Genomic DNA, 23,332 nt, shown 5'->3' with positions numbered 1-23,332 from the left:
TGCCAACCCAACCTGCCCATGGAGTTGACTTGGGATTTGCTGCGGACCTGGGGCCGGGAGCTGGGTTGAGCTGCAGAGACCAGTGACAGAGCTGCCTGAAAAAGTTTGGAAAGAACAAGTCGTGCTGGGAGCATTAAAATGAATAATTAAGGCTTGGATTCCTTCGGGGAGGAAAAGAATTTATTGCTGCTCTTTTCTCTAGCCAAGGGGGACATTTGTTACCAAGTTGTGTATTTTGAGACAAGACGCAAATGCGGTTTGGGGGGCTGGGGACAAGGGGATTTTTTATTCTACCTGGCTAATCCAGCCTCACAGTGGAACATTCTGAGCTGGTTATACCACTAGGTTGTTCTTTATGGTCTATACCGAGAACCTGGACTCTTGCTATGTTTCAAAAGTCCTCAGTCACTTTTGCTTTTAGTAAAATAAAGTGCTGAGAAGGAAATTCTCCTCCTCCCTCTGCTGCAATGTCTTGACATTTACACACGCACAAGGTACCCGGCACAGCAATCTGGGCCCAGATTTGCTTACAGCAGCACAACTCTATCAGCTGCAGCAGCCCTTTCTCTGATTCCCATCACTGGGAATGGGGGCAGCACAACCAGGGCAGCTGCTCTGTCTTTTTTCACTCCATGGTACCTTGGGCTTTCAGTTACACCGGTGTGAAATGGGAATTAAAGGCAGTGAGCTCTAACCGATAGACAGCCTGCCCACTGTGAGGAGACAGGTTGCACAGCAGTGGATAGTCATGCCCAAAAAGCTTAATAAATGGAGCGTTTTCAGTTTCAGCTGTGTCATGATCTAAGTGTTTAATAAGCTTTATAAACCAGAAGAGCAAAAAGAAAGGGTTTTTTCAGTATTTTTAATTAGCAGGTTTCTTCGAATGCTTATAAAGAACCAAGTGTTCTTCAGCACAGCTGAAGGAGCTCCAGTCAGAGCTCCAGGAGCTGGCAGAGTGCACAAGAAAGGGAGTGCAAAGCTACTGACTGTCATTGAATTAAAAAAAATAAAATCCAGCACATCGAGAACAATTCCATCCCAGCTCTAAAAATGTCTCTTTTCCTGCTAATCTGAGATAGCAGAAACACATTTTGTTGAGGCAGGTGGTTTTTGGAAAAGACCATGCCCCGTTTAAGAGCTGAACATGCAGCAAGGGCAGGACCCTCTTCTGGGTCCCTGAAGCTCATCCTTGGATGATGATCCTGCCTGCAGTGTCTGCGGCGAGTCCACAGGTTCTCTCTGTGTGCTGTGAGTGCACCCATTGCTGTCCAAACAGTGACTTGGCCCTGGCCCCAGTTCCTGCAGTGGGTCCCTGCTACAGCTCATGGCCCAAGCGTGTCTCCTTCTTGCTTTGTCCCTAGGTGGCATTGTCCTTATAGACTTGGGGCATTCCATGGCCACAGCCAGCTAAGAGTCTGTTGGCTGCCTGTGCCATGTAGAGATGTTCCTACAGCGATTTTTAAATGGTCAGCAGTAATTTTGCACCTGTAACTGACGTTTTGGTCTTGCTCATCTCTTTGCCCTCCAGGAGAATCCTTGAGCTTTGCGGATGATTTGCTTTCTGGCCTCGCAACGTCCTGTGTGGCAGCGGGTCGGAGCCACGGAGACGTCCCTGAAACCAGCATCTATTCAGTCATTTTCAAGTGCCTGGAACCAGATGGTCTGTACAAGTAAGGAGAGGCGTGTGGGGAGGTGCTGGGGGCAAAGAGGGATCTCCAGTGCTGTTATTTAATTTTTATTGACCTTTTTGGTCAGCACTGTGTCTAATTTGTGCGCACCAGACACTGGGAAAATATTGAGACTCTTCCTGTTGCTTTGGGTGTTGCACTCAGCTAGTGAAATGGAAAACCAGTGTCTGCCAATATGGAGCTGGAGGCACTGGGAGTCATTGGGAGACTCCAGAATAACTCCCAGTTTCAGTATTCCAGGCTTCCAGGTCCATGCCTCGTGGGCAGGTTTGTCTCTCCTGGATGAACTGAGCTGATGGGGTCAGATTGGAGCAAGTTGCTGAGTGCCTGGTGGGTTGAAATAGATGTCAAAAGTGTGATAGGTGCTTATTTAAGTTGCTGTTCCTATTAATAGAGCACATACAGCAGACTAGAGACCAAATCCCTCTGCCCACCACCCAGTTATTTTGGCAGGTATGGCTGGTCATGCCCGTGCTGATGCTCTTGTACACTTGACTCTTCTGAGATATTCTTTGAGCACATGGGATTGGATTTTCTGTTTCAATCCTGTGGAGTAATTAGTTTCCAAAGCAAAGGGAAAATGTCAGGATCTGAATTTTAATTTCTTCTTCAGTGTTGTTTGGAAGGGATTTGGGCTTTCCATCCTGGCTCGTTAGCCAGGGCATCCTCTTTCTTGAGAGAGACATCAGGAGTCAGACCAGTAAGAGAGGAAAAATAGAGAAAAAAGGCAAGGAGACAGAGGAGAGAGAGTAAGCAAGAGAGAAACACCCAGGGCTTAATGTCAGAGTGACTGTAATAATTAAAACACATTTTGTAGTGAGTAATGAAACTTTTTATGGGACCACAAAAGCATTTAAAGCAAGAGCTGGCAAATAGTCTGTCAGCGAGAACTTTTTAAGACCTTGATTAATACTTTCCCTTTGCCTCCCCCTCCACCACCCCCAGTTAAGTATGTTGACAGCCTCCGAAGCCTTTATTGCGCATCCCTGGAGCAGGGCTGTCTCCAGGAGCGGCCTCCAAGTGATACCTCTCGCCATTTAACAATTTCAAACGCTCTCTTGTTAAATATCTATAATGCATAAATATAATTATTAATATCTCTGGGAGCCGGGGCTGCTCTGAAAAGGTGCCAGGGAGAGGCTGGAGAGACCGCAGAGCTCGTTAATAACCCGACGCCCATAAAACCGGCCGGTTGTGAGCTCTCAGTCGGTCTGCTCCCGGCTGCCAGGGGCACTGGGAGAGGGAAGAGCCACTGGGTTTGATGGAAGCTGCTGCCACAGTGAACACACTGAGCTGGGAGCCAGCAGGTCTGGCTCTTGGGCAGCCTGGGCTGCCAAATCATCTTCCCCATCTGCCGGGCGGGGATAATTGCGCTCACCCGTCGCTTGAGGGGCTCTGTGATCTAATTCCTGGTGTCTGCAAAGGGCTGGGAGAGCCTTGGGTGGAAGGCAGAGGGCTTTGTCCAGGGTTTTGTCATCCCTGTGGTCAAAGCCAGGCTTCTGCTTCCCAGTGGTGAGGCACATTGCCATGGAGGGGGTCAGCAGGCAATGCCCCGTGTCCTGGGGGTGGCTGTGGGCAGCTGCTGCTCTGTGGGTCCCTCTGGGCAAGGGACAGTAGCTTTTGTGGGGAGCTGTGGCTGCAGGCAGCCAGCAGGCAGCAGTCCCCTGGCACCAGGGAGCTTTGGACCCCATCCTCTATGGGGACAGGCCCTGGAGTGATGCACAGTGTTGGCTCTGTCCCACAGCTAATGCTCAGCAGGGCTTGTCACGCCGTTCCCAGGGCTGTGTGCACATGGATGGACACATGTCCATGTTGGCACCTCTGGGGCTTGGACCCACACTCCTGGGCATCCAAAGTGAGTGTGTGTAGGCACACTACAGCCCACCCTGCTCAGTGCCTGCTGCTGCCCCAGCACAGCAGCGTGGACAGATAACCCCCTGCCCCACGTTTGCATGTGTGCCGTGGGTGTTCCCATATCCAACACACACACACGTTTGCTCCCACCTGGGACCCAACCAGCACATGTTTACTGAGCATTCTCAGATACACAGGCACCCACATTAAATATTCCTCTGCTCAGATGTCCACACGGTTGCAACACAGCGTGAGGAAAGCCAGAGCAGTGAAATGTGAGGCTGATGCTGCTCTGCGCCCGCACAGACGGAACAACAACACAAACACGGGCACGGGGTCATTTCTTAAATTGAATTTCTTCTGCTTGTTTCATTTGTTTCTGTGGAAAAATAGCTATCTTGGAAGGCTCCGGGCTGGGTATAATCCTGATTATAGCCACTCGCAGGGCCCTGTGCTGTTCTCTAGGCTGTGAGGTGAGCACACAGCCTGCAGCATCAGAGCTCTTCAAAAACAAGTGATTTGCTTGTGAAGTAGTCTGAGGGTATCCAGTAAACCAATCATGTGAGATCATAGAAGTCTCTTCTGCTCTGTAAATGCGTCGGACATCCCGTCCCTTTTCTTCTGTGGTACCTACAGCAATTACATTCTGCTGTGGACCATTTGTTTGGAGTATTCCCAGCCTGAGATCAAAGCTGGGCTGCAGTATGAAAACAATCCCCAAAAATGCTCTACAAGCAAACAAATAAACAGAGTTTGATTGATTCCTCCGCTTTTGAGACTTCTGTAATTCCAAAACATAAACGAATAAAAGGAGAACTAATTTCTTTGTCCTTTGTAATTTCAGTCTGACGAAAATATGTTGCCTGTCAACCCTTTTCTTCCCCTTGCCTGTAGCACATTGGAGTTGAGACGCTCTGTCCCTGCACAGAGGGTTTTCCAAGGAAAAGTAGGTTGTGTCAACAAAGACACATGTGCTCCACAGGGTTGTGTACACGTATGGACACTCCTGACGGTCTGTCACACATGGATGCCCATCCATGGGGATCCATGCTGCAGTTATGGGAATGAACTCATGTGCACGCACACAGGGATAATGAGGATGGTCCTTGAAGTCTGTCAAGTTTAGTTGAAGTTCTTAAAAAGTAAAAGTCTTATATTCCTGCGAAATGCATCACAGGAGAAGGGATTGCTCTCCCCTGAGGGCGGCTAGACCAGAGCAGTCTGTCAAGCTTCCTCCCAGGTGGATCTGGAAGAGGATTGGGGTGAAGAGGGCAGAGGTAGAGATGTCTGTGTGTCTCTTTAGTGCTCACCTGGCATGGGCCAGCCAGCCCAGCCAGCAGCCAATGCCACTCAGACTGATGCTTTGGGAGCCTGGGAGCACCATGCTGTGACAGGCTCTTGTGATGGAGCAAGCACCAAACACCAGTCAAGAAAAAGGGCACTGGCTTTTCTCAAAGGTCAGACTCAGCCTGGAGGACTGAGCATCCCACAAACCCGTCTGATCTCTTCACTGAGGAGACAGGAGCTTCCCTTGTGCATCGACAGCCTCCGTGAGCCTTCAGCCCAGCTCGTCCATCCCGGCTCCTCGCCCCGTCGCTTGAGGAGTGCCTGGGGATGCCTCATCCCTGAGCTGTACCTGCTCAGCTGCTGAAAGCAGCTCTGCCAGCCCAGCACGTTCATTTCAGATACTTGGGGAGGTACCAAGTATCCCTCAGCCAAAGAGGGAAATTTTGGAAAGGGAAGTAAAAACCCCCTCCAGCTCCTCAATGGAGCTGCAGTGCAAACACACCAACCTCTTCCCTGCGCCACAGATACTATAATTATAGATTAGATTAAATCCCAGTGTTTCACTTTATTTACATTCCTGACCTAGCCTATTCATTTCCAGTGTTTGTGCCAAGAATCAGCGCAAAATTTACTGGAAATAATATGGAAGTCATCAGGATTCCTTCCAGAGCCTTTCCTTGGAGTGTGTTCATGTGCTGAGAAGGAGCCTCGACTTTACATTCCCTTTGCTGGCTCAGATGGGGTTTTCCCAGGGTGATCCTGAACCAGCCCAAAGGCTCTGGGAGAGCACGTTTCAGGGGTGTTGGAAAAGTGTAAACCCTTTCCTAGGGGATGGAGATCCGGGACTGCTGTAGGATGGAAGGGGATTCAGTCAGACCTGAGAATGACCACACAAGGGCTCCTGTCTGCAGCCAAAACCAACCAGATCCTGCTCAGCCAGAGTCATCCTCTGTAGGGTCTGGAGGCCATTGCCAGTGTGACCAGGCTCAGCCTCTGTCATCGTAGGCTGGATAACACTGAACATCCTTTTTTTGGTGAGCTTAAAGAAACAGGAAAAGGTGTGGAATTGGGAGAACCCATGATAGCACAGAGAGGCAGTGACTACAATTCCACGATCTGAATGTGCTGGAGGAGCTGGCCCGGAGCAAGGCTGATTAATGCTGAGTGACCTCTGCCTTGTCACTCAGCTGGGATAAAAAGTGGAATGGAAACCCTTGGTGCTCAAGAGTGTGTTAATGCTGGCAGCAGTCTGCTGCTCCTTATATGATACTAATTGTTATTGTTGGTCTCTTGTCAGGAAGACGTGAATGAGCGCTGGAGCAATTGGAGGCAGATCCCAAATAGCTCAGTGGCATGGGTTAAAACACATCTGTTCCAGCCCTTGGCCGAGTCCCCTGTGTGCACAGGAGCTGTGCTGCTTCATTGAATCCACCTCTCCTATTCCTCATGCTCTCCAGCTTCCCAAAGCCGAGCAGTGTAAGGCTGGAGTTTCTCCTCAGGCATTCCTGGCTTGCGGAAGCTCAAACACGGCAAGTCAGGAGTTGAACAAGTGTTTATTAAATCCCAGGCCTGTGCTCCAATCACAGGCTCGTCCTTCCTCAGCAGTTCAGGGCTGTGTCAGAACCAGGCTGCTCAAGTGCTGGCTTGGGTGTGTGGTTGTTTTTGCTGAAGTGAGTCCAGCAAGGAGCTGTCTGGGCTCATCTGGGCTGTGTGTGGATCACTGCCGTGGAGGGGGATTGGTCCCATGAAAGATGGTCCATACAGGGAGGTCAGGGGCTCAGCAGGAGATAATCTCTGTCTGTGCACTGATATTAATGAAGTCTCACACATGGATGCAGGCTGGACTCCTGCTGAAGTTCACAACATTAGGAGGGTACACATCTAAAGGCCACAGAGAAGACATCCATGCTTTTTTCGTGGCTGGTTAAATCTGGGGGCTCTTCCCAACTTTGCCATTTACTCTGCTCTGGATGGGACCCCACGTTCCAAATGCTGGAGACATTTGGCAGTGATGCTTACACAAATAAAAGGATAAGTCACAAGCTAATCCTAACTGTCCATCCTTTCAGTCACTCTCTAGAGCAAAGTTAGGATGCCATGACCTAAAGATCTGCCCCAGCTCAGCCCAGCAAGGTGCATTTCTCTCACATATGGCTGCAAGTCCATAAAACTAGTTAAACTTCTTTTGGTTTCATTTTTCCAAAGGACACCTGCAGCACATCCCAGTCCATCCTTTTCTTGTAACAACAACAGGACACAGAATCCTTCACCAGCCTTGTCTCCAGGAGAACACTTTGTTGGTTTTTTTTGTGTGTGTGTGTGTATTTAAAAAAAAATAAATCTCTTTTAATCTCTGAGTTGCGCAGAACATTACATCAGTAAGCACCAACCTCCTGGTTGTGCCAAACTAGAGTTTATCAGCACACAGTGACCTCTCCAGCTCTGCTACCTCTTCTCCCCCTCAGGGCCACGGGCCATGGCTGTTTCCCAGGGAAACAGGGAGTTTCTGCAGAGAGTTTGTCACAGAGGAGCTGTACAGGCAATGGAGCCCCTGTCCTGGTGGTTGCTGAACTCGGCTGCTTTCTAGTAGTTCTCAAATGGCCTTTAATTTATTCCTTGGGTTAAACAGCCTTTAATTTATTCCTTTGGTTTTGGGATTGTTTCCCCCCTGCAAAAGCAGTTTGCTTGTATTTTCTTAGTTGGAGGATACTTGGTGCATCTGGGCTTTTCCCTGCTGATCCTGTCTCTGATTGCGGGGTCTGGCCCAGACCCCATCCAGCTGATGGGAGTTGTTATTCCCTGAGACCTCAACTTCATAGGGTCACAGAGGCATTGCATGTCTCGAGTTATGTCTGTGCTTAGATAGTCCCTGCTGCAAGACCCATGTTTGCAAAAGTAGCCAGTGAATTCAGAAGCCTCCATTTTGGAAGCATAATCCTCAAGCCCCACTGGCAAAGTCACTGCTTCCGTTGGCTTCAGCTGAGTTTGCACCAGAGTAAAACAGAGACCTCAAAAAAGTAACCTCAAAGTAGCTGATTCTTCCCAAAGTTTTCTCACCTGTAAAAAACTGAGCTACACCCTTTGCTGAGTTTCCAGTACAGTAAGGAGATCCATAGTAAAATGGGAGAGAAAGCTGCTGGGTTGCAGAGGTGGCATCCATGTGGCAAGTGAGAATCGCCTTGGGTGATGTTCCCTGCTCAGCTATGGCCCACTTGATTTCTGCTTGGCCACCCCAATCTCATGCCACCTCGTACTGCCACGGATATTTCCTTGGAGTAGCTTCAGAGCAATTGCTCCCAGCACACGTTCCCTCGTTGCTCCTGGTCACCTCACACACACACACACTCACTTCCCTCGTCAGGAATGAGATAAATTTGATTATAGAGCAATATGGTTTCTGTTATGAGAAGGGGAAAGAAAATACCCTGGCTTTCACTGAAAACCCTCGCAGCCAAAGCTTATGTCATGATTTAAATGTTTCTGAAAAAAAAAAAAAAGAGAAGTAGGGTCTGAGCGTTGCTGCTTGTTCAGGGGGTGGTGGATGGAGGGGTCGGTGGGATCCTGTTTTCGCAGGATGAGCTGATGGAGCTGGGTGTGGAGACTTTCTGCCCTGGCAGGAAGGGGTGTGAAGGGAGCCCTGACCCAGGGAGCTCAAGACTAGGTCACTGGGACCTGCTTTTCCAAACACCTGGGCAGCCAGCCAGCTCAGTGAGGTGGGCTTGGGTGTGCCTTGTCACAGCTCTGGGCTGTCATACCCCTGAATCAGAGTCTGTTGCTTGTCTTCCATATATTTTCCTCCTGATTTCTGCCAGGGAAACTGCAGGGCAGCTCATGGCAGCAGCAACCTGAGCTAGGTCTAGAGCATTTTCTCCTTCCTTCTGAGCATCTCCAACCACCCTGCAGCTGTGGGAATGGCATTAGATCTTAATCTCATTGCACAACCCCAAACAGAAGGCCTTGCCACCAGGCTGGGATACTTACATGTTTTCTTTCTCTCTGGTTTTCGTCATTGCAACATCCCAGTCTCCCAGCCTGCCTGTGACAGGGAGTGGGGGGATGTATCCTGCACACAGGAGGCTCTGCACACCCCAGTGCTGAGGCAGGGGATGCTGGGGAGACCCCCCCCAGGCTGCTGGGGGAACCTCTCAGACAAAGCACCTCAGATCAAAACACTTCCTCAGTGCCCCTTGACATGTCACCACTAATGCAAGGGAGGGGATTTCAAGCCATTTCGGCTGCCACAAATTGTATTCTTGGTCCTACATTGCACCTCCCTTCTTGCAGGAGGATCCATCCTGCACAGGCAAGGATCCCTGGCTTGGGCAGCCTGTTCTCCAGTGGAAGCTGCTCTCTTGATAACAGTGTCTTCTTCCTTAATTGTGAGCCTGGATGTCCCAGAACAAGACTGGGATAATGTCCAAGAGTTGCACTAATGAGACTCTCCCTACTTTATGCTCAGAAAGTAGACCTAGGCAGAAACAAGGGCTCTGCCTCATGCCCACCCTCTGTCCTGCCTGCCCAACAGTCCTTGTTCCCTGCCATCAAGGTAGTATGGAGGGGACTGGAGGGAACCTGGGCAATCCTATAAATCCAAACTTTGCAGCACTGCCACGGGCTGATGTTTTTACCTGAGCAACAGGCTGCCTCTGGGGAGCATCAGCACTGCCAGGCTCACCCTCTCTGCCCTCTCTGCCTCTTGAGCTTCTCCTCTCTGGTTTTGGGGCGTTGTAAATTTGTTTTGTGGTGCTGCATCCCTGTGGGTGCTGCCCTCCTGAGTGCATGGAGATGTATGGGTGGAGATTGCCATAAATTCCTGTCAATGCTGTTTATGGCTTTGGATCTGGGGGCTGGGACATCTCACTTTGCTCAGGGTCTGTCCCATACCACAGCTGGTACCTTAGAGCTACCCAATAGCCCCATAACCCACCAACCATCCCATAACCCTTACTCCATGGCCCATAGGTAAAATCATGGCCAGATCCTGCTCTCAGTAGCCTCTGGGTGTGCGGGTGTATTTGGAGATGTTTGGCGAGGACACCTGTAGCTGTGCCCGCATGGAGCAGCGTGGGATCATGTGGCTGCTTAGTCCTACCCTGGCAGGTCAACCAAACCCTTTACTCTGGGCTTTCCACATCGTTGTAACCCAGAGAACAGAGATACAAGGTATCCTAAATACTCCTGAAGCCCAGCGAAGTGCTGCTCCTCGAGTCCCCCTTGGCAGTGACCAATAGCAGGCTCCCCAAGCAGCAGCTTGCAGTGACACCCCTGTGGCTCTTCCACTGCCTATCCAAACCCACCTGATTGCTGCTCCAGCAGAGGTGCCCCAGTGAAGCCCACCCCGTGGAATGAAGCCCACCCCATGGAATGAAGCCCACCTGCATCACCCCACACACAGCTCCTGAGCTCTTGCTCTGTCCCTGGCTCGTACCTGCTGCCCTGCCATACGCTGAATTGTTTTCCAAGTGAAAACATGAGTTGAAGTATTAACTCCACAAGGACCTTTCCGTGCAATGCACCGGGATTAAATATTTATGTTGGCAAAAAGCATGTAATAGGCAGCTCCAGATCAGAGATAATGAAATTGAGGTGTGTGGAGAAAGCGGGGGGAGAGGCAGGGGGCTTGCAGGAGCAGGCGGGAGTGGGACCCAAGTGGGTTGTAGTATGTGCCTGGGTGATTACTTTTGGTTTTATTAATACCCCACCTGTTTGTGGGGGAACCCCAGCCCTATTGCTGGGAGCAAAGAGTGCATAAGGGAGTGAAGGAATCAGCCATTGCCGTTCCTTGTGTCGGGCAGGGGAAATTGTCACCCAGGTGACTTTAACTTGAAGTTAAGTAGGGGCAGGGACTGTCCTGGAGAAGGTGGCTGGGTGGGGAGTAGCAAGGGATGAAACCCTCTCTGTGTCATCTGTGAACAATGTAGGATCCTAAATCATTAATAGGGGTGATATAGGATCCCTGGTTCTTCCAGACTGCTGCAGTCAAGGTTATTTACCGGTGACTGTATCCGATCAGGCAGCAATGTGGTTTGGATTATACGGAGGGTTCCTGATCGGGTCAGGAGGATGCTCACGGCAGCACATCGAGCGGGAAGGTCCATGTGAGCCTCCCTGGAGGGTGTTAGTGAAGAGCCCTGCCAGGATGGGCAGCAGACAAGGTGCTGGAAGGGCGCTGGGTGATGAATCCGCTCCCTCACCGCAGGAGGAAAACAAGGAGCACATGCAATGGCAAAGGCTGCCGCTCTTTCCCAATTCATTATTTTTATGAGACAACAACATCTCCCTCTTTCCACCCAACAACAAATATCGCGGAAGGCGGCGGCGGTGTCAGTCCCGCACGGTGCTCTGGGACCTTGGCCAGTCATGGAGCCTCCAGGGAGGTATGAAACGAGGCATGAATGGAGTGTTAGGAGAGAATGGAAACTCTCCACTGGCTCCCAGGCCGGCTCTGTTGCGGGGGGTCCCTTGCTCACGATGACAGCGCTGCCTCTCTCATAAACACGCATTTCCTCATCCCCGTTTGTTTCTCTCTCTTGTGCAATCTCTTGTACCAGACGGGAATGGGAGTGAGTCCCACTGGTACGTGAATGTGTTACAAAAAACCTTCCCACCCTGCCACCAACGAAGTACTGAGAAATAACAACAGAGTTTAAAAGAAAAAAAAAAAAGAGAAAGAAAAGAAAGATGGGGGGAGCTGGATGGAGTTGCTACTGGCCATGAGTTATTGTTCTGAGTGTAAACTCAAGGGCATGGCTATGCTGGTAGTTTGCAGCATCAACCAGCACTCAGGAGCCCCACTGCGCTCGGTGCTCTGTGTCCCCCTGGGAAATGGATGCTCCTTCCTCAAATGATTTTCCAGGGTGAAAAACATGGGACAAAAATAGGGGCAAAATAACTTGGCTGAGATCACATAGTGCTTAAATCAAGAGATATCCCAGCTCCAGCCTACCCAACAGCACTCCCTGTGATGGGTTGTTTCATCTGGGGTGTGTGAGCAGCGCTGCTGCTGCCAGTCCCTGGGCATGGGCCAGGCTGCCCCTCCCAATCCACACTGCTGGGATAGAGCACAGCCAGGAGGAGATGTGATGCTAAGGTGTGAGAGCAAGGGCAAGTTCCACCATCAGGCACATCTCCTAGACTACTGGTGGAAGTTAAAAGGTCTCCTGGATCTGGGCTGGTGGAGCAGGGATGGTGAATCCATATGTTAGCTGTAGCTGCAGAGGAAGAAAAGCTGCTGGGAGTTGCAGTCCTTCCCCGCAGAGGGAAAATCAAGGCAAGAAACCTGCAGGGAACAATGCCTCTGGAGCAGCATTTGCAGGAGGGCAGGGCTGGCTCCACGCCTCTGGAAGCTCGCAGGAACAGTCACTGCAATGTTGAGGGGCTCTCTCATAGTGCAGGATAGCAAGTCTCCAGTCCTGGCTTCTGGGGGTAGCAGCGCTCTGGCTCTGGTCTGGTTGGCTGTGTAGCCATCATTTCAATAAAGAAATGATTAAAAGAGGATGGGGAGGGGGGAAAGAAAACCCCAAAACATCTGTTTTACTTCAAATCAGGGAAGATTCCTTTGCTTGCGAGGAATGTGTAAATCACGCCGGGCTGGGAGATGTACATAACCCTGCCTGAAAGCTCCTCTGCACTTCAAACGAATTCTAACGTGCTTACTGGGATTTTGTTTTTATTATTTGTTTCGGGGGCCCCCCCTCATCCTACCCTTCGCCCTCCCTGTCTGCCTGATGGAGCTGTGAGAATCTCCTGTCCCTCAGGGGCCTTGGGGCACAGGAGCAGTGGGAAATGGGCACCACAGACCTGGCTGGCCCCCTTGTGCCAGGGCTGGCTGACAGAGAGCATCCCTGCCTGCCACCATCCCTGTGCTGACACTGTGAGACTGTTGCAGGGCCCTGTTGGCTGCCCTTGAGCTCCCCCAGGGCACAGGGCACAGGGCACAGATGCCTCTTGCTCAGAGTCTGGCACATTGGGATCGTGCCTGGGATGCTGCGAGAGCAGGAGCAGAGGGTCCCCCCTCCTCCCAGCCGTTCCCCTGTGTGCCTTATTGTTGTGGGACTTTGTTTTGCACAGTTTCCTGTGGAGGGTGAAGCCAGGGCTGGCCAGCAGTGCTGGGGACAAACACAACAGAGACAGATCAAGAGCTCTGCTTGCAGGAGTGCCACCTTCCTGTGCCAATTTACTAAGGTGACTCTCTCCACACCAGCAGGACCACCCTCTGGCCGAGGACAGGCTCCACTCCCTGTGGCCAATGCATCCCTTTGCCTTTCTTCTGAGGCTGTCGAGCAGGAGGCCCTATTGTGGTGGCTTATATAAGAACAGTCAGCCATTGACTTGCTTGCCATGGACCACCCACTACTCCTCAGATGACACTGTCTTTTGAAGTCACTACCAGCCTGGGCTGGATTTCAACCAGCAGCCCAGATGGAAGCCAAGCCCCCAGGAGAATGAGAACAAGCCCTACCAAGGGGATCTCCAGGGGTAGCAAGCTGTGGAGTGTCTGGTTCTTGTTTAGAGGGACTATGAGGTTGGGAGGGGCAAGCATTTCCCAATTTGCTGAGGGTCACAACCTTCCTCTCCCCCCTCTCCCCAGGGCCGGCGATGGCCAAGCTCTGCAGAGCGTTGGTAGGTTGAGTGGCGGGTATGGTTAGCTGTGAACATTCCCATTGTGGAGCTCTCTGCAGGGGTCCAGGGCTTTGCTCGTCTCTCCTTTCTCCTTGGCACAACTCGAGGAAGAGTTTGATTTATTCCCTCTGTCCTTCTGAGCAGAGCCTGCTCATCTCCTGCAGCTGCAGCCACCCCGAGCACTGCTGTCTCTTCATGGAGGAGGACAGCAGACATCCCATGAGCCATCCCATGAATTGCCCAAGGAAGGGACTGAAGGGATGTGTCACTCTTGGGATACCCACCTGGCACACAGGACTAACGCTGTTAGATGAGGCTGAAATCCACCCACCCACAGATCAGGGCAAAGACAAACAAAACCTCAGAGTAATTACTTACCCCTAAACTCACAAACTTAGCAGAGCTGGACCTGGGTATTTATTATGCCTGTGATTCCTGATGGCCCTTCCCAAAGGATGCAAGGGGTATCTGTGGCTGAGGGGTGTCCCTGGGGTGTCCCAGACCTATGGGGAGAGCAGTAGGTGTTGCAGAGGAGGGAGAGAGGATGTGGTTGCTGCCAGGGGATACCCTGCCCTGGGGAGCTGGGGGGATTGATGGGCATTGCAGTGCCTGTGTGAAGGCTGCGGGAGGACCTGGGGGACATGTGGGACGCAGAGCCTGAGGAAAGCCCTGCTCGTGCTGTGTCCAGGAGAGCCTGATCCGTCACCAGCTCTCGCTGGCGCTCTGCAGCTGGAGAGGGACCGGCCCCTGCAGTTGGAAGCCTTGGGCGTCAACCCGAGCTGTGGCGTGGGGGAATTGTTCCAGCAGCACAGGGAGTCAGAGGCAACTCATGTGACCTTTGTCCAAGGGCTTTGTTGGGGATCTCCTGGTGAGTCCCCGCAGAAGGGGACTCTGGCACTCCACAGACTGTAACGAGCTGCTGTTGCTTCACTGGAGACAAAAGCACCAGCCTGCAGTGGCTTATTACCACCTCCTTCTGGTTCTTTACTCTACCAAAGGATGTTAGAATTCACATCCTGGGTAACGTGGGACCTTCTCTGGCCTCCCCAAGCAGTGGGGGGAACACCTTGCCGTGAGCCCTGAGACAGACAGTGAAGACTGTGAAAAACTGAGCCAGTTCTTGATGCATTGCCTTTATAAGCACATCTGCAAATCTTCATCCTCACAGCCAGCAGGACGAAAGCAAGGACATGACTGCCAAGAAATATGGACCTCAAACATCCTCTATTCATCCTCTCCAAAGCTGGTAATTCCATGGTGATCCTGCTTTTTCTGCCATCGTTCTGTCTTCACGGTTTGGGAACCATCCCTGTGGGACACCCTAGAGTTCTGCTGGGGCATCTCCAAGCTAATAAAAGCCTTCTTCCTCCTTGGAGCGTGCCTAGGAGCTAAAGCCCCAGGGTTGCAACATGGACTGTGTTAATGTTATCACATGTCAGGGCGGCTGTTTTGGGTGTGCTGTCCTGCTGCCACGCCAAGGAGCTGCTCTCTCATCCACATCCCATCTCTGTCAGAAGCTCCATGCAGTGCATCAGCCCCTCTCCAGAGAAGCCTGCTCTGCCCTTCCCTCACGAGTGGGGTAAAGTTTATCCTGAAAGGACGGGCGGGATGAAGAAGTCATTAACTAACCCTGCAACTGCTGGCAAGGAGCAGAGGGGACAAAGGAGGGGAATCATAAGGCAGGTAAAAAGGTAAGGGGGGGACAGGGGCACTGCTGGTGCTCTCAGCCCCAGAGTGGTGAAGACACCCTGGGGATGCAGTAGCCAGGAGGGCTGCAATGACCTTCCTGCACCTTCTGGATGAAACCGTGGCCTGGCTGGCATTTTCCCCTCACTTCCAGTGAAACACGTTTTCTCCTAAGGCAGTCTTGGCACTGCTGCTTGCAAGGTGTCCGGCTGGCAGAGGGGCTCCCAGTGGAATCTTGGCCGTCCAACACAGGTATCATTCAGGAGCAAGGCTCTGGGGCCTGTGTATCAAGGCCTTCTTTCACAGCCATGGCAGTACTGGGAATTGCTACTCTGGTGGGTTATTGACAGGGTTTCGAGGGAAATCTTGGGAAATTGAGATGTCACAGCTGAGGCTGGAAAGGTGAATGTCCTTGCCAGGGATTTCTCTGCTAGGGATGCAATGGATCCAGGCAGTAGCAAGAAATGTTTGGGATTTTCAATAATTTCTTTCTTACTGTCCCTTTAATCCTTTGGATCTCGTTCGACAGGGTTCTGAAAGAAAAAAGAGGTTGATGAAGTGCTTTAAGGAGCAAGAGCTGGGTGAACCTGCATTGTAGCTCGGCTCAGGTGCGCAGCGTCTGCCGCACGTGCTGAGGGGACTGGGGGACCACTGCTCACACCCTGTACACTCTGGGTGTTTGCTCCCCACAGCCTCAGAGGGCAAGCCCAGGAGATCTGGAGAAGCACGGTGTGCTGACCCAGCACTGTGTGGAGACACCTCTCTGAGCACAGTGGTGGAATGGACACCAGAGCAGGACTGTCCCACACTGCACCCTGTCAAGCAGCAGCAGTAAGTGACCCTGCCCTCCTTCCTGGCAGCTCCTGCGAGAAGTACCACGCTGTCCAGTCAGTGGTTTTAAGCATGGACAGCAATTCAGGTAACCTTACAGTGTGGATACCCCTGGGTGACTTTCCCAGGGTTGCCAGCAAGCAAAGATGGACCCATATCTGTGCAAGCCTGTCCCCAGTCCCACAGCAGCTCCACCTGCCCTCACTGTCTCAGAAATCGAGTCTCCTCTGCCCTTCTCCTTGATCAAACAGATTCTTACCGTGCAGAGCAGCCTGTGCCTTCCTCCTGCCTCCCTCCTCCAGTATTTGATGGGCACTGTTTTATCCACTTCCAAAAGGCATCAGACACCTGAGGCATGTCATGGCAGGTACATTTATTTCCCTCCATCTGACAACTGTGTTCTGGTATTGTTGGGAGGCTTCTGTTGAAGGATAATGATTAGTCTCACAGCATTTGTTGGCCTGGAAAAATAAAAAAAAGGTGTGAATTGTTAGAACAGTTTACTGACAGCCTCATGTATTGGTGTAATGGCAAAGCTTTAATACTCCAGCGTGGCACCAGTTGCTGCTAACCTGTTCCTCCACCACGCTGATGGGAGCAGGTCAGTTGTCACTGATGGTTAAAAGAAGCCCAGTTATAAAAGATGCTTTTCTTGGATGGTAGAACTGTGAGGAGAGCTTTCTGAAAACATGTTTTTTTCAAGATTTCACAGTTCACTGTTTCCTTACTGTGGAAAGGCAGAGCCAAAACCAAAGGCAATGCAGAACAGAAGACACTGGTCCTCTTGCAGCAGAGGTACAGTACATAAGCAGCAATTTGCTGGGTGGTGGCAGCAGGTTGGTGTCACCTCCCTCAGTGCCTCTCCCCAGAGTGCAGCAGTCACTGAGCTGCTCAGAAGCATCTCTTCCCCCATGAGCTGCCCTCTCTGTGCTGGCACAACCAGAGGTCACAGCACAGCCCTTGTTCCCAGCCCTGCCTGCATTCCTGCCAGGCTTCAAATGCCCCAACAGGAGCGCCTGATTGCTGTGGTGCTTGTGACACTGCCAGCCCCAGGAAGACAGCAGAGGGTGTCCACTGCCCTGTAAAGCTTTGCCCAAATCCCAAGCCTCCAGCAGGGCCTTTGGCAGGGAAGCAGTGTGGTCAGTCCCCTGCCAGGGCACCAGCCTTCCTCACTCTCTGGCACCATGGACATAGGCATGGAATGAGCAAGCAGCCTGAAGCCAGGGCCCAACAAATAGACCGAGAAATCCTCTCCTTCCCAAAACCACTCCCTGCTCATTGTCTGCTCAGTATTTGTGGCAGAGACTTGGGGGGGGTTGCTCTCATTTACCTTTCTTAATTATTGCAAATCACAGAGTTGCCAATAAGCTCGGCTGCATTCCTGTGGCTTGTGTGGACAGGCTGCTTTTTATTTGATTTGATTTCTTTTTAAATTGTAATGGTTTCTGAATTGGGAATGCTTGCACTAAACACACACACCCCTTTCTGTGCTTGCCCAGCCGGCTGCTGGCAGGCGAGCCCTGCTGCTGCTCCGTGGCCATCAATGGAAGTGTCTGGGAGGCTTGGCAGGACATGTACAGTGGGGGGACAGGGGTGGGTGGGTGCCCAGTGGCTCCTGGACCATGCACAGCCCACAGCATGTGGCTGGGGTGAAACTCTTACAACTCTGTTCCACCCCACAGCACCCCTGGGCTCCCCCACTGCTCAGGAAGAGTCTTTTAGGGGAACTGTGTGTGTAATTTATTGATGTTTTTAGCTGCCAGGAGATGCTGAGGTGAAGGTCTGATGCTGCTCATGCGTGAGTATCAGGACAAGGAAACACACACACCCTCACAGCCTCCCTGTGTCCGGGCTGCCTCCAGTGAACCCTTCACTGTGGTGTCCGGGAGCTGAAGACTCTCCCAGACTAAAAGAATGGGAGAGAACAGTGTTTGCTCACAGGTCCCACGAGCACAAGGACGTGCACAGTGCTGGGTCCAGTGAGCGTGTTCGTGGCACCATCCCTGGCAGCTCTGCTCTGCACGTGCCTGACGCACGGGCCCCAGCCTGGCCCCGCATCCCTCGTGCCCGGTCTTCACGCTGAGATCACTGGGCAGCAGGGAGGCAGGGATTGCCAAGAGCTGGTCCACTGAGGGCTTTTAAAGGGAGGCCTCTGCATTGTTTTTCAGCTGGAACAGGAAGCAAGAAGGGCTGGCAAGGCAGGGTGTGATGTGTGTGTGTCAGCACGCTGGAGCAGCCTCGGCGGCGCAGCCCTGGGTGCGTGCGAGCCCGGAGAGCCTGGGCTGTGAGCAAGGCACAGATGAGCCGTGACCAACCGGGGAGTGATGGCAGGACGTGCATGTAACACCAAGGTGGTGTGAGCTCAGCCAAGCCAGGATTTGTGTTTTCGTGCTTGGCATCACGGGTGGTGGCCACGCTGCCAGGGGAGGGAGAATCCGCCGCGCTGCGTGTGGGACGCCGGCCAGGTCTGCCCTCGCTGAGCTGCTGGAGTTTGCAGCAAGAGTGTCTCGTGGCTGCAGGAGCAAGGTGCCAAGCCCAGGCGTACCAGCCAAGCCCAAGCCAAGCCCTACTGGCAAGAGCATCTTGTGGTTGCACCACTTTGGAAAGCTTGAGACCGTGTTTCTGTGTGACGCCGGGCTCCGGAGCAGCGTCTCTGCCCTGCTCCCCATTTACACGGCACAGCCCGGGTTTGCCACACTGACATTGCTTCTGGATGCAGCCAGCTACTCATAGGCACCCAGTTAATTAGCATGGGGGTTTGGCATCTGTGGGAGTGCTAATTGAACTCCTTATCAGACCCTTTCTCTGCAGCCCAGGCAGCCCGTTCGTGGTTCAGCATCTCATTGAGCAGCTGCACAAGCCCAAAGGCTTCAGAAAGAGCAAACAAGGCAGACCAGAAAGGCCTGTGGTATCTCTGTAGGGTATAAAGAAATCAGCTGCCAAGCTAAGGAAGGTCAGAGGCAGAAGTCTTTATCTCCCTTCCCACAAATAAGGATCATGAGTAAAGCACTCAACCATCATGAGCATCATGAGAGGGAGTTAAAAAAACATGAGCTGACGTTATTGTCTATAAATAAATAACATGTTCTGAGCTTTCATTCTCAGCCTTACAGTTTAATGCCTTTATAAATTTGTATTTTGGGTTATTTTCTCTGCATTAAGAAGAGATAGAAACATATTTTTTTCTATTTTTTATATTTGTTTAAACAGAATTGACAATCTCCACAATCATTGGGTTCCAGGAACCAAAGTTTTAACTCCCCCCTCTGCTTTCTCTTCCTCCCCCAGAAAGCATCTTGAGCCTAGTGACAAAATTCAGGCTTCAGCCAACATTGGGTGGGGGATCTACAAGGAAGGTGTTGACATTTCATGAGGCCACATGTTAATTGGTTTCTATCTCTCTCTGAAAGTTCCCTCGGGTCCCAATAGGTTTGAATTTAGTAGTAAACATTTAAGCAGCATTACTTTAGAGGACTTTGTATTTGTTGCAGAGGTGGCAGAGTTTCCAGGCATGGAGGGCTGATCTCTGCCAAGAACATATGTGTTTGGACCTCTTTGTAACCTCTTTGGGTAAAATATATCTTTTTATTTCTGGAAATACAACTCTTCGTGATGAAGGCATGGGTGAAACAGAGGATCAGCTGCGAGACAGTAGCAGGGAGCCCCGAGCTCCTTTGGAAAGCGCAGGGAGAAGATGAGAAAATGTCGTGAGGACAGTTTATTGCTAAACAAATCGCCTCCAGGTTATGCGGGAGGCTCTGCCAGATCGTAGCTACCATATGGCATTCCAGGTTGTCTGTCGTGGTTTTGTGCACTGAGTGTAGGTCTGGGACCTTTTGGTTTCTGGCTTTGACTTCACCCCAGAGATCTCTGCCTTGGGCAAAGTGCTCAGAACCACTCTTTGGCCTCATTTTTTCACAAATCATCAGGGTAGGCCTGTTCAAATGCAGCTCCATCCTCATCAGTGGGGATGCTGCCTGGTTTGGTCCTTGGCCCTCAACGCTGTAATAGATGTAAGGGTGGCAGGAGGATCTCCATGGAGACCTGCAGGGCTGAACTCCAGCCCCCCATGTTCTCAGTGTAGCTCCCTCCCTCAACGTGCTCACTTAGGTTTTCCCTTGCTTTGTCCTGCAGACATAGAATCACAGAATCACAGGATGGTTTGGGTTGGAAGGGACCTTAAAGATCATCTTGTTCCAACCCCCTGCAATGGGCAGGGATGCCACTTACTAGACCAGGTTGCTCCAAGCCTCATCCAGCCTGGTCCTGAGCACTTCCAGAGATGAGAAGTCCACAACCTCTCTGGGCAACCTGTGCTGGGGCCTTACCACTCTCACAGTAAAGAATTTCTTCCTAATACACAATCTAAATCTGCCCTCCTTCAGTTTAAGGCATCCCCACCTCTCCAGTGTGGTGGTGGTCCCTCCTCCCCCCAGCCACCCTCTTCATGCCCTGTTGGGTCCCAGGTTGATCCTGTCCCTGCTGGCAGCTCCTCGCCTGCATCTGCCAGAGGTTTCCAGCAGGATGTGAATGCTGGCTTTGCACTGAGACACAGGTCTTTGCACTCTCTTCTCTTAATTGTCTGTTTCCGGGAATAAAAGAACAAAACTAGACCCCAGCACTCTGCACAGTGCCATTAACTGGCCATAAAAGTGTTTTGCAGCAGAGGCTGGGTGGTCAAGTGGCTCGAGAACAAGATTGGAAACCATCATGTCCCGAGTTTCCAAACTGTTCATGTCACTGAGCCTCTCCGGGGCACGATGCTTCACCCCGTATGTCTCTGTTTACCATCGATAAAATAGAGCTATTAATACTGCTGTGCTTCTGGGTGACTTTTTGGACTGTAATTAATGTTAAAACCCTCTGAGATCACTGGCTGGAAGGAGCTGGAGAGGTGCAGAGGCTGTATACTGCCAGGCTGCCAGCCTCCACCACAGCTGGGTTATTGGTGCTGAGTCCAAAACATCTCATTCAGAGTGAATGGAGATGAAAAACTTTCCTCTAAGGTTCTTGAAAGAGGACTGGTTTCAGGTGAGGGAAAGCAATTGGTTTTGTTCTCAAAAAGAATTTGTGATCAGATCAAAATCACTTTGATTCTGACTCCATTTACATTTTGGGGGTTTGTTTCTTTTATCATCTGTAAAAACAATGAAATGAAGGGCTTGTTTGTGGATATGTGTTTTTTTAACCCAGGCTTGACCAGTAGAGATGCTCTTGCTCTTGGCAGCTGACTTTGTTTCTGTGTGAGCTGTGCAGAGGGGAAGAGTTCAGTCGAAGGGCTAACACAGGCCTTCAGCATCGCCCAGAGGGGTGGATGTGCTTTAACACCCAGCCAATCCTCCTGACCCCACTGGCGATGGAATAGGTGAAGTGGGCACTAATTGCTGAATATTACAATTGTGTTTTGATAAAAGTCTGCTGTTTTTCAAGGAAAGTGCTCTGGCACTGATTGCCTGGAAGCTAATGGAGCCAGCCTTGCTGCCTGAGCTAATGTGTAACCTCTGCTCACCCTTTTATGAAAGAAAACACAACAACACAGCCACTGTGGCTCGGCAGGTGACCCCAGGATGGGGATGGAGAGCAGCTCACAGCAGTACCCTGAGGTTAAGTCCTCTTACTGCTTGTTGTGCTTATGCTGATGAGCAAGAAGAACCTTGTCCACTGCTGAACACTGGGTGGGCAGCAGGACTCCTGGAGCTCAGCCCAGCTCTGCTGCTGCAGTTCCTCATCTTACTGTGGCTGGGGGCCCCCACCCAACATGGGGTGTCCCCATTCCTGTTCCTTTGTGGACCTGGAAACAGGGGGATTCGTGGACCTTACCTGCTCACAGCAGGACACTCCTCGCTCCCCTTGAACATCTCCTCCGCTGAAGGGAGGAGGAGGGATGGTGACACCTCCAGGATGGGATGCAAAGCCCTGAAGTCAGACTCCTGCCTGGCATTCAGTATTACCCTATTGCTCTGTCTGTCCCTTAATTATAGCGGGAGAACAGCCTGTGTGTGGTACTTGTGAAGTCTCACAGAGCGGACGTCCTTCCTGAGATGCTCCCACTCTGAGCAACGCTCCTGGTAAATTAAGGAAAATGATGTCATGCCAAGGAATTAAATAGCATCTCCTTGGGTGAGCTCAGCGTGTGCGTCCCCTGCGTGCCCCAGCTTTGTAAGAATGGGAGTTGTCCCTGCACACAAGTGGGTTCCTTGGCAGTCTGCTGGCATCCTTTCAGACAGCGAGCATTGTTAAGGAGCTAATGCTAATTGCTTGGAGGGAATATGTCCTGTGCTGGGAATTGCTACTGTGCAAATGTCAGCCCTTATCAGCCACGTGTGGGGTGTGCAGGGCCTGCAGGGAGGAGAGAGGGAGGCTGGCAGTGCTTGTGTGTGGGGTGAGGAAAAGGGAGGCATTGCTTCTGTCCCTCCCAAGGATGCTAAAGACTTAAGGACCATTCCTTAAATAAACATACCTCAGGGTCTCAATCCCATTTAAGCTTCAGCTGCTTTTGTGCTACTCCTTGCACTCAAGTTGCAAAAGCTGCTCGGTTTTACCTTAGGATAAGGAGTGGTGCTGTGCTGTTTCTCAGGAGCTGGGTACCCCACCACTCAGACCTCCGAGGGGTTCAAACCGGCTCCTGCACTTTGTCAAAGCCAGCTCGAGTTTCCATGCCTGGCTCGGATTGAATAAATGCGAACCCATGCCTCTAGGAGAGTGGACAGAAGATTGTCACCCCTGCTGAGAAGAAGCATTCTCATTTTGGGGAGCTTTGATGCTCCGACCAGGACTCCGAGCTCAGCATCCCGGGACGTCCCATGCAGCCACAGCCTGTTTGTTCAGGGCTCCATCCAGCACAAAAGCCGTATTTTACTGTCAGATGCTCTTCATTAGCTTCAAGTGTGAAATTATCATTCCCACCCTTTTACCAACCCCACCCTGGTGAGGAAATGAGGGAGCAAACAACTCAAGGGCCGTTCACAGGACGAGTACAAGCTGTCACTTGTCAGCACACAGCCCACTTACAGCAAGAATTAGTGCCCTGCTCTCAGGAGGGCCAGAGAGGAGCCCGACTCACAGACAGCACCGTGTTATAATGTTCACATTGGTGCATGGCAGAGCAGCCCTGAGATGTTTGCATCCCTCCCCCGTCAGGAGGATGCAGGTGCAGCCCCATGAGGCTCCCCAGGATGGGGGGAGAGGAAGCAGAGCCCCACAGATGCTGTGAGGGGGTGTGGTGGTCTGTGCCCCCATCCCTGGCACCTGTCCCTCCCTGGGTGCTCTCCTGTTCTAAGCCCCAGATCATCTCACATCCTCCTTGACATGCCAAAACTGACTGATAGTGCCTGGACCATGTTTTTCCTTTCTCTTCTGAAGGC

The 23,332-nt window shown here is 51.5% G+C and overlaps 1 protein-coding gene across 2 annotated transcripts in view; it reads left to right on the top strand.

The window, feature by feature from the left end:
* Positions 1–23,332, top strand: part of ASTN2 (astrotactin 2) — a 272,947-nt gene that overhangs the window by 241,235 nt on the left and 8,380 nt on the right. For both annotated transcript variants that reach the window (XM_027687651.1, XM_027687653.1), the window contains one exon: positions 1,529–1,670. In XM_027687651.1, coding sequence (XP_027543452.1) covers positions 1,529–1,670 — 142 coding nt within the window. The remainder of the gene's footprint in view (positions 1–1,528; positions 1,671–23,332) is intronic.

The sequence above is a fragment of the Neopelma chrysocephalum genome, unplaced genomic scaffold (genome assembly GCF_003984885.1).
Source record: "Neopelma chrysocephalum unplaced genomic scaffold, ASM398488v2 Primary Assembly neopelma1_74, whole genome shotgun sequence".
In the NCBI taxonomy this organism is placed as follows: domain Eukaryota; kingdom Metazoa; phylum Chordata; class Aves; order Passeriformes; family Pipridae; genus Neopelma; species Neopelma chrysocephalum.
Note: the sequence above shows the minus strand (reverse complement) of the source record. Positions and strands in the feature narration are given on the sequence as shown.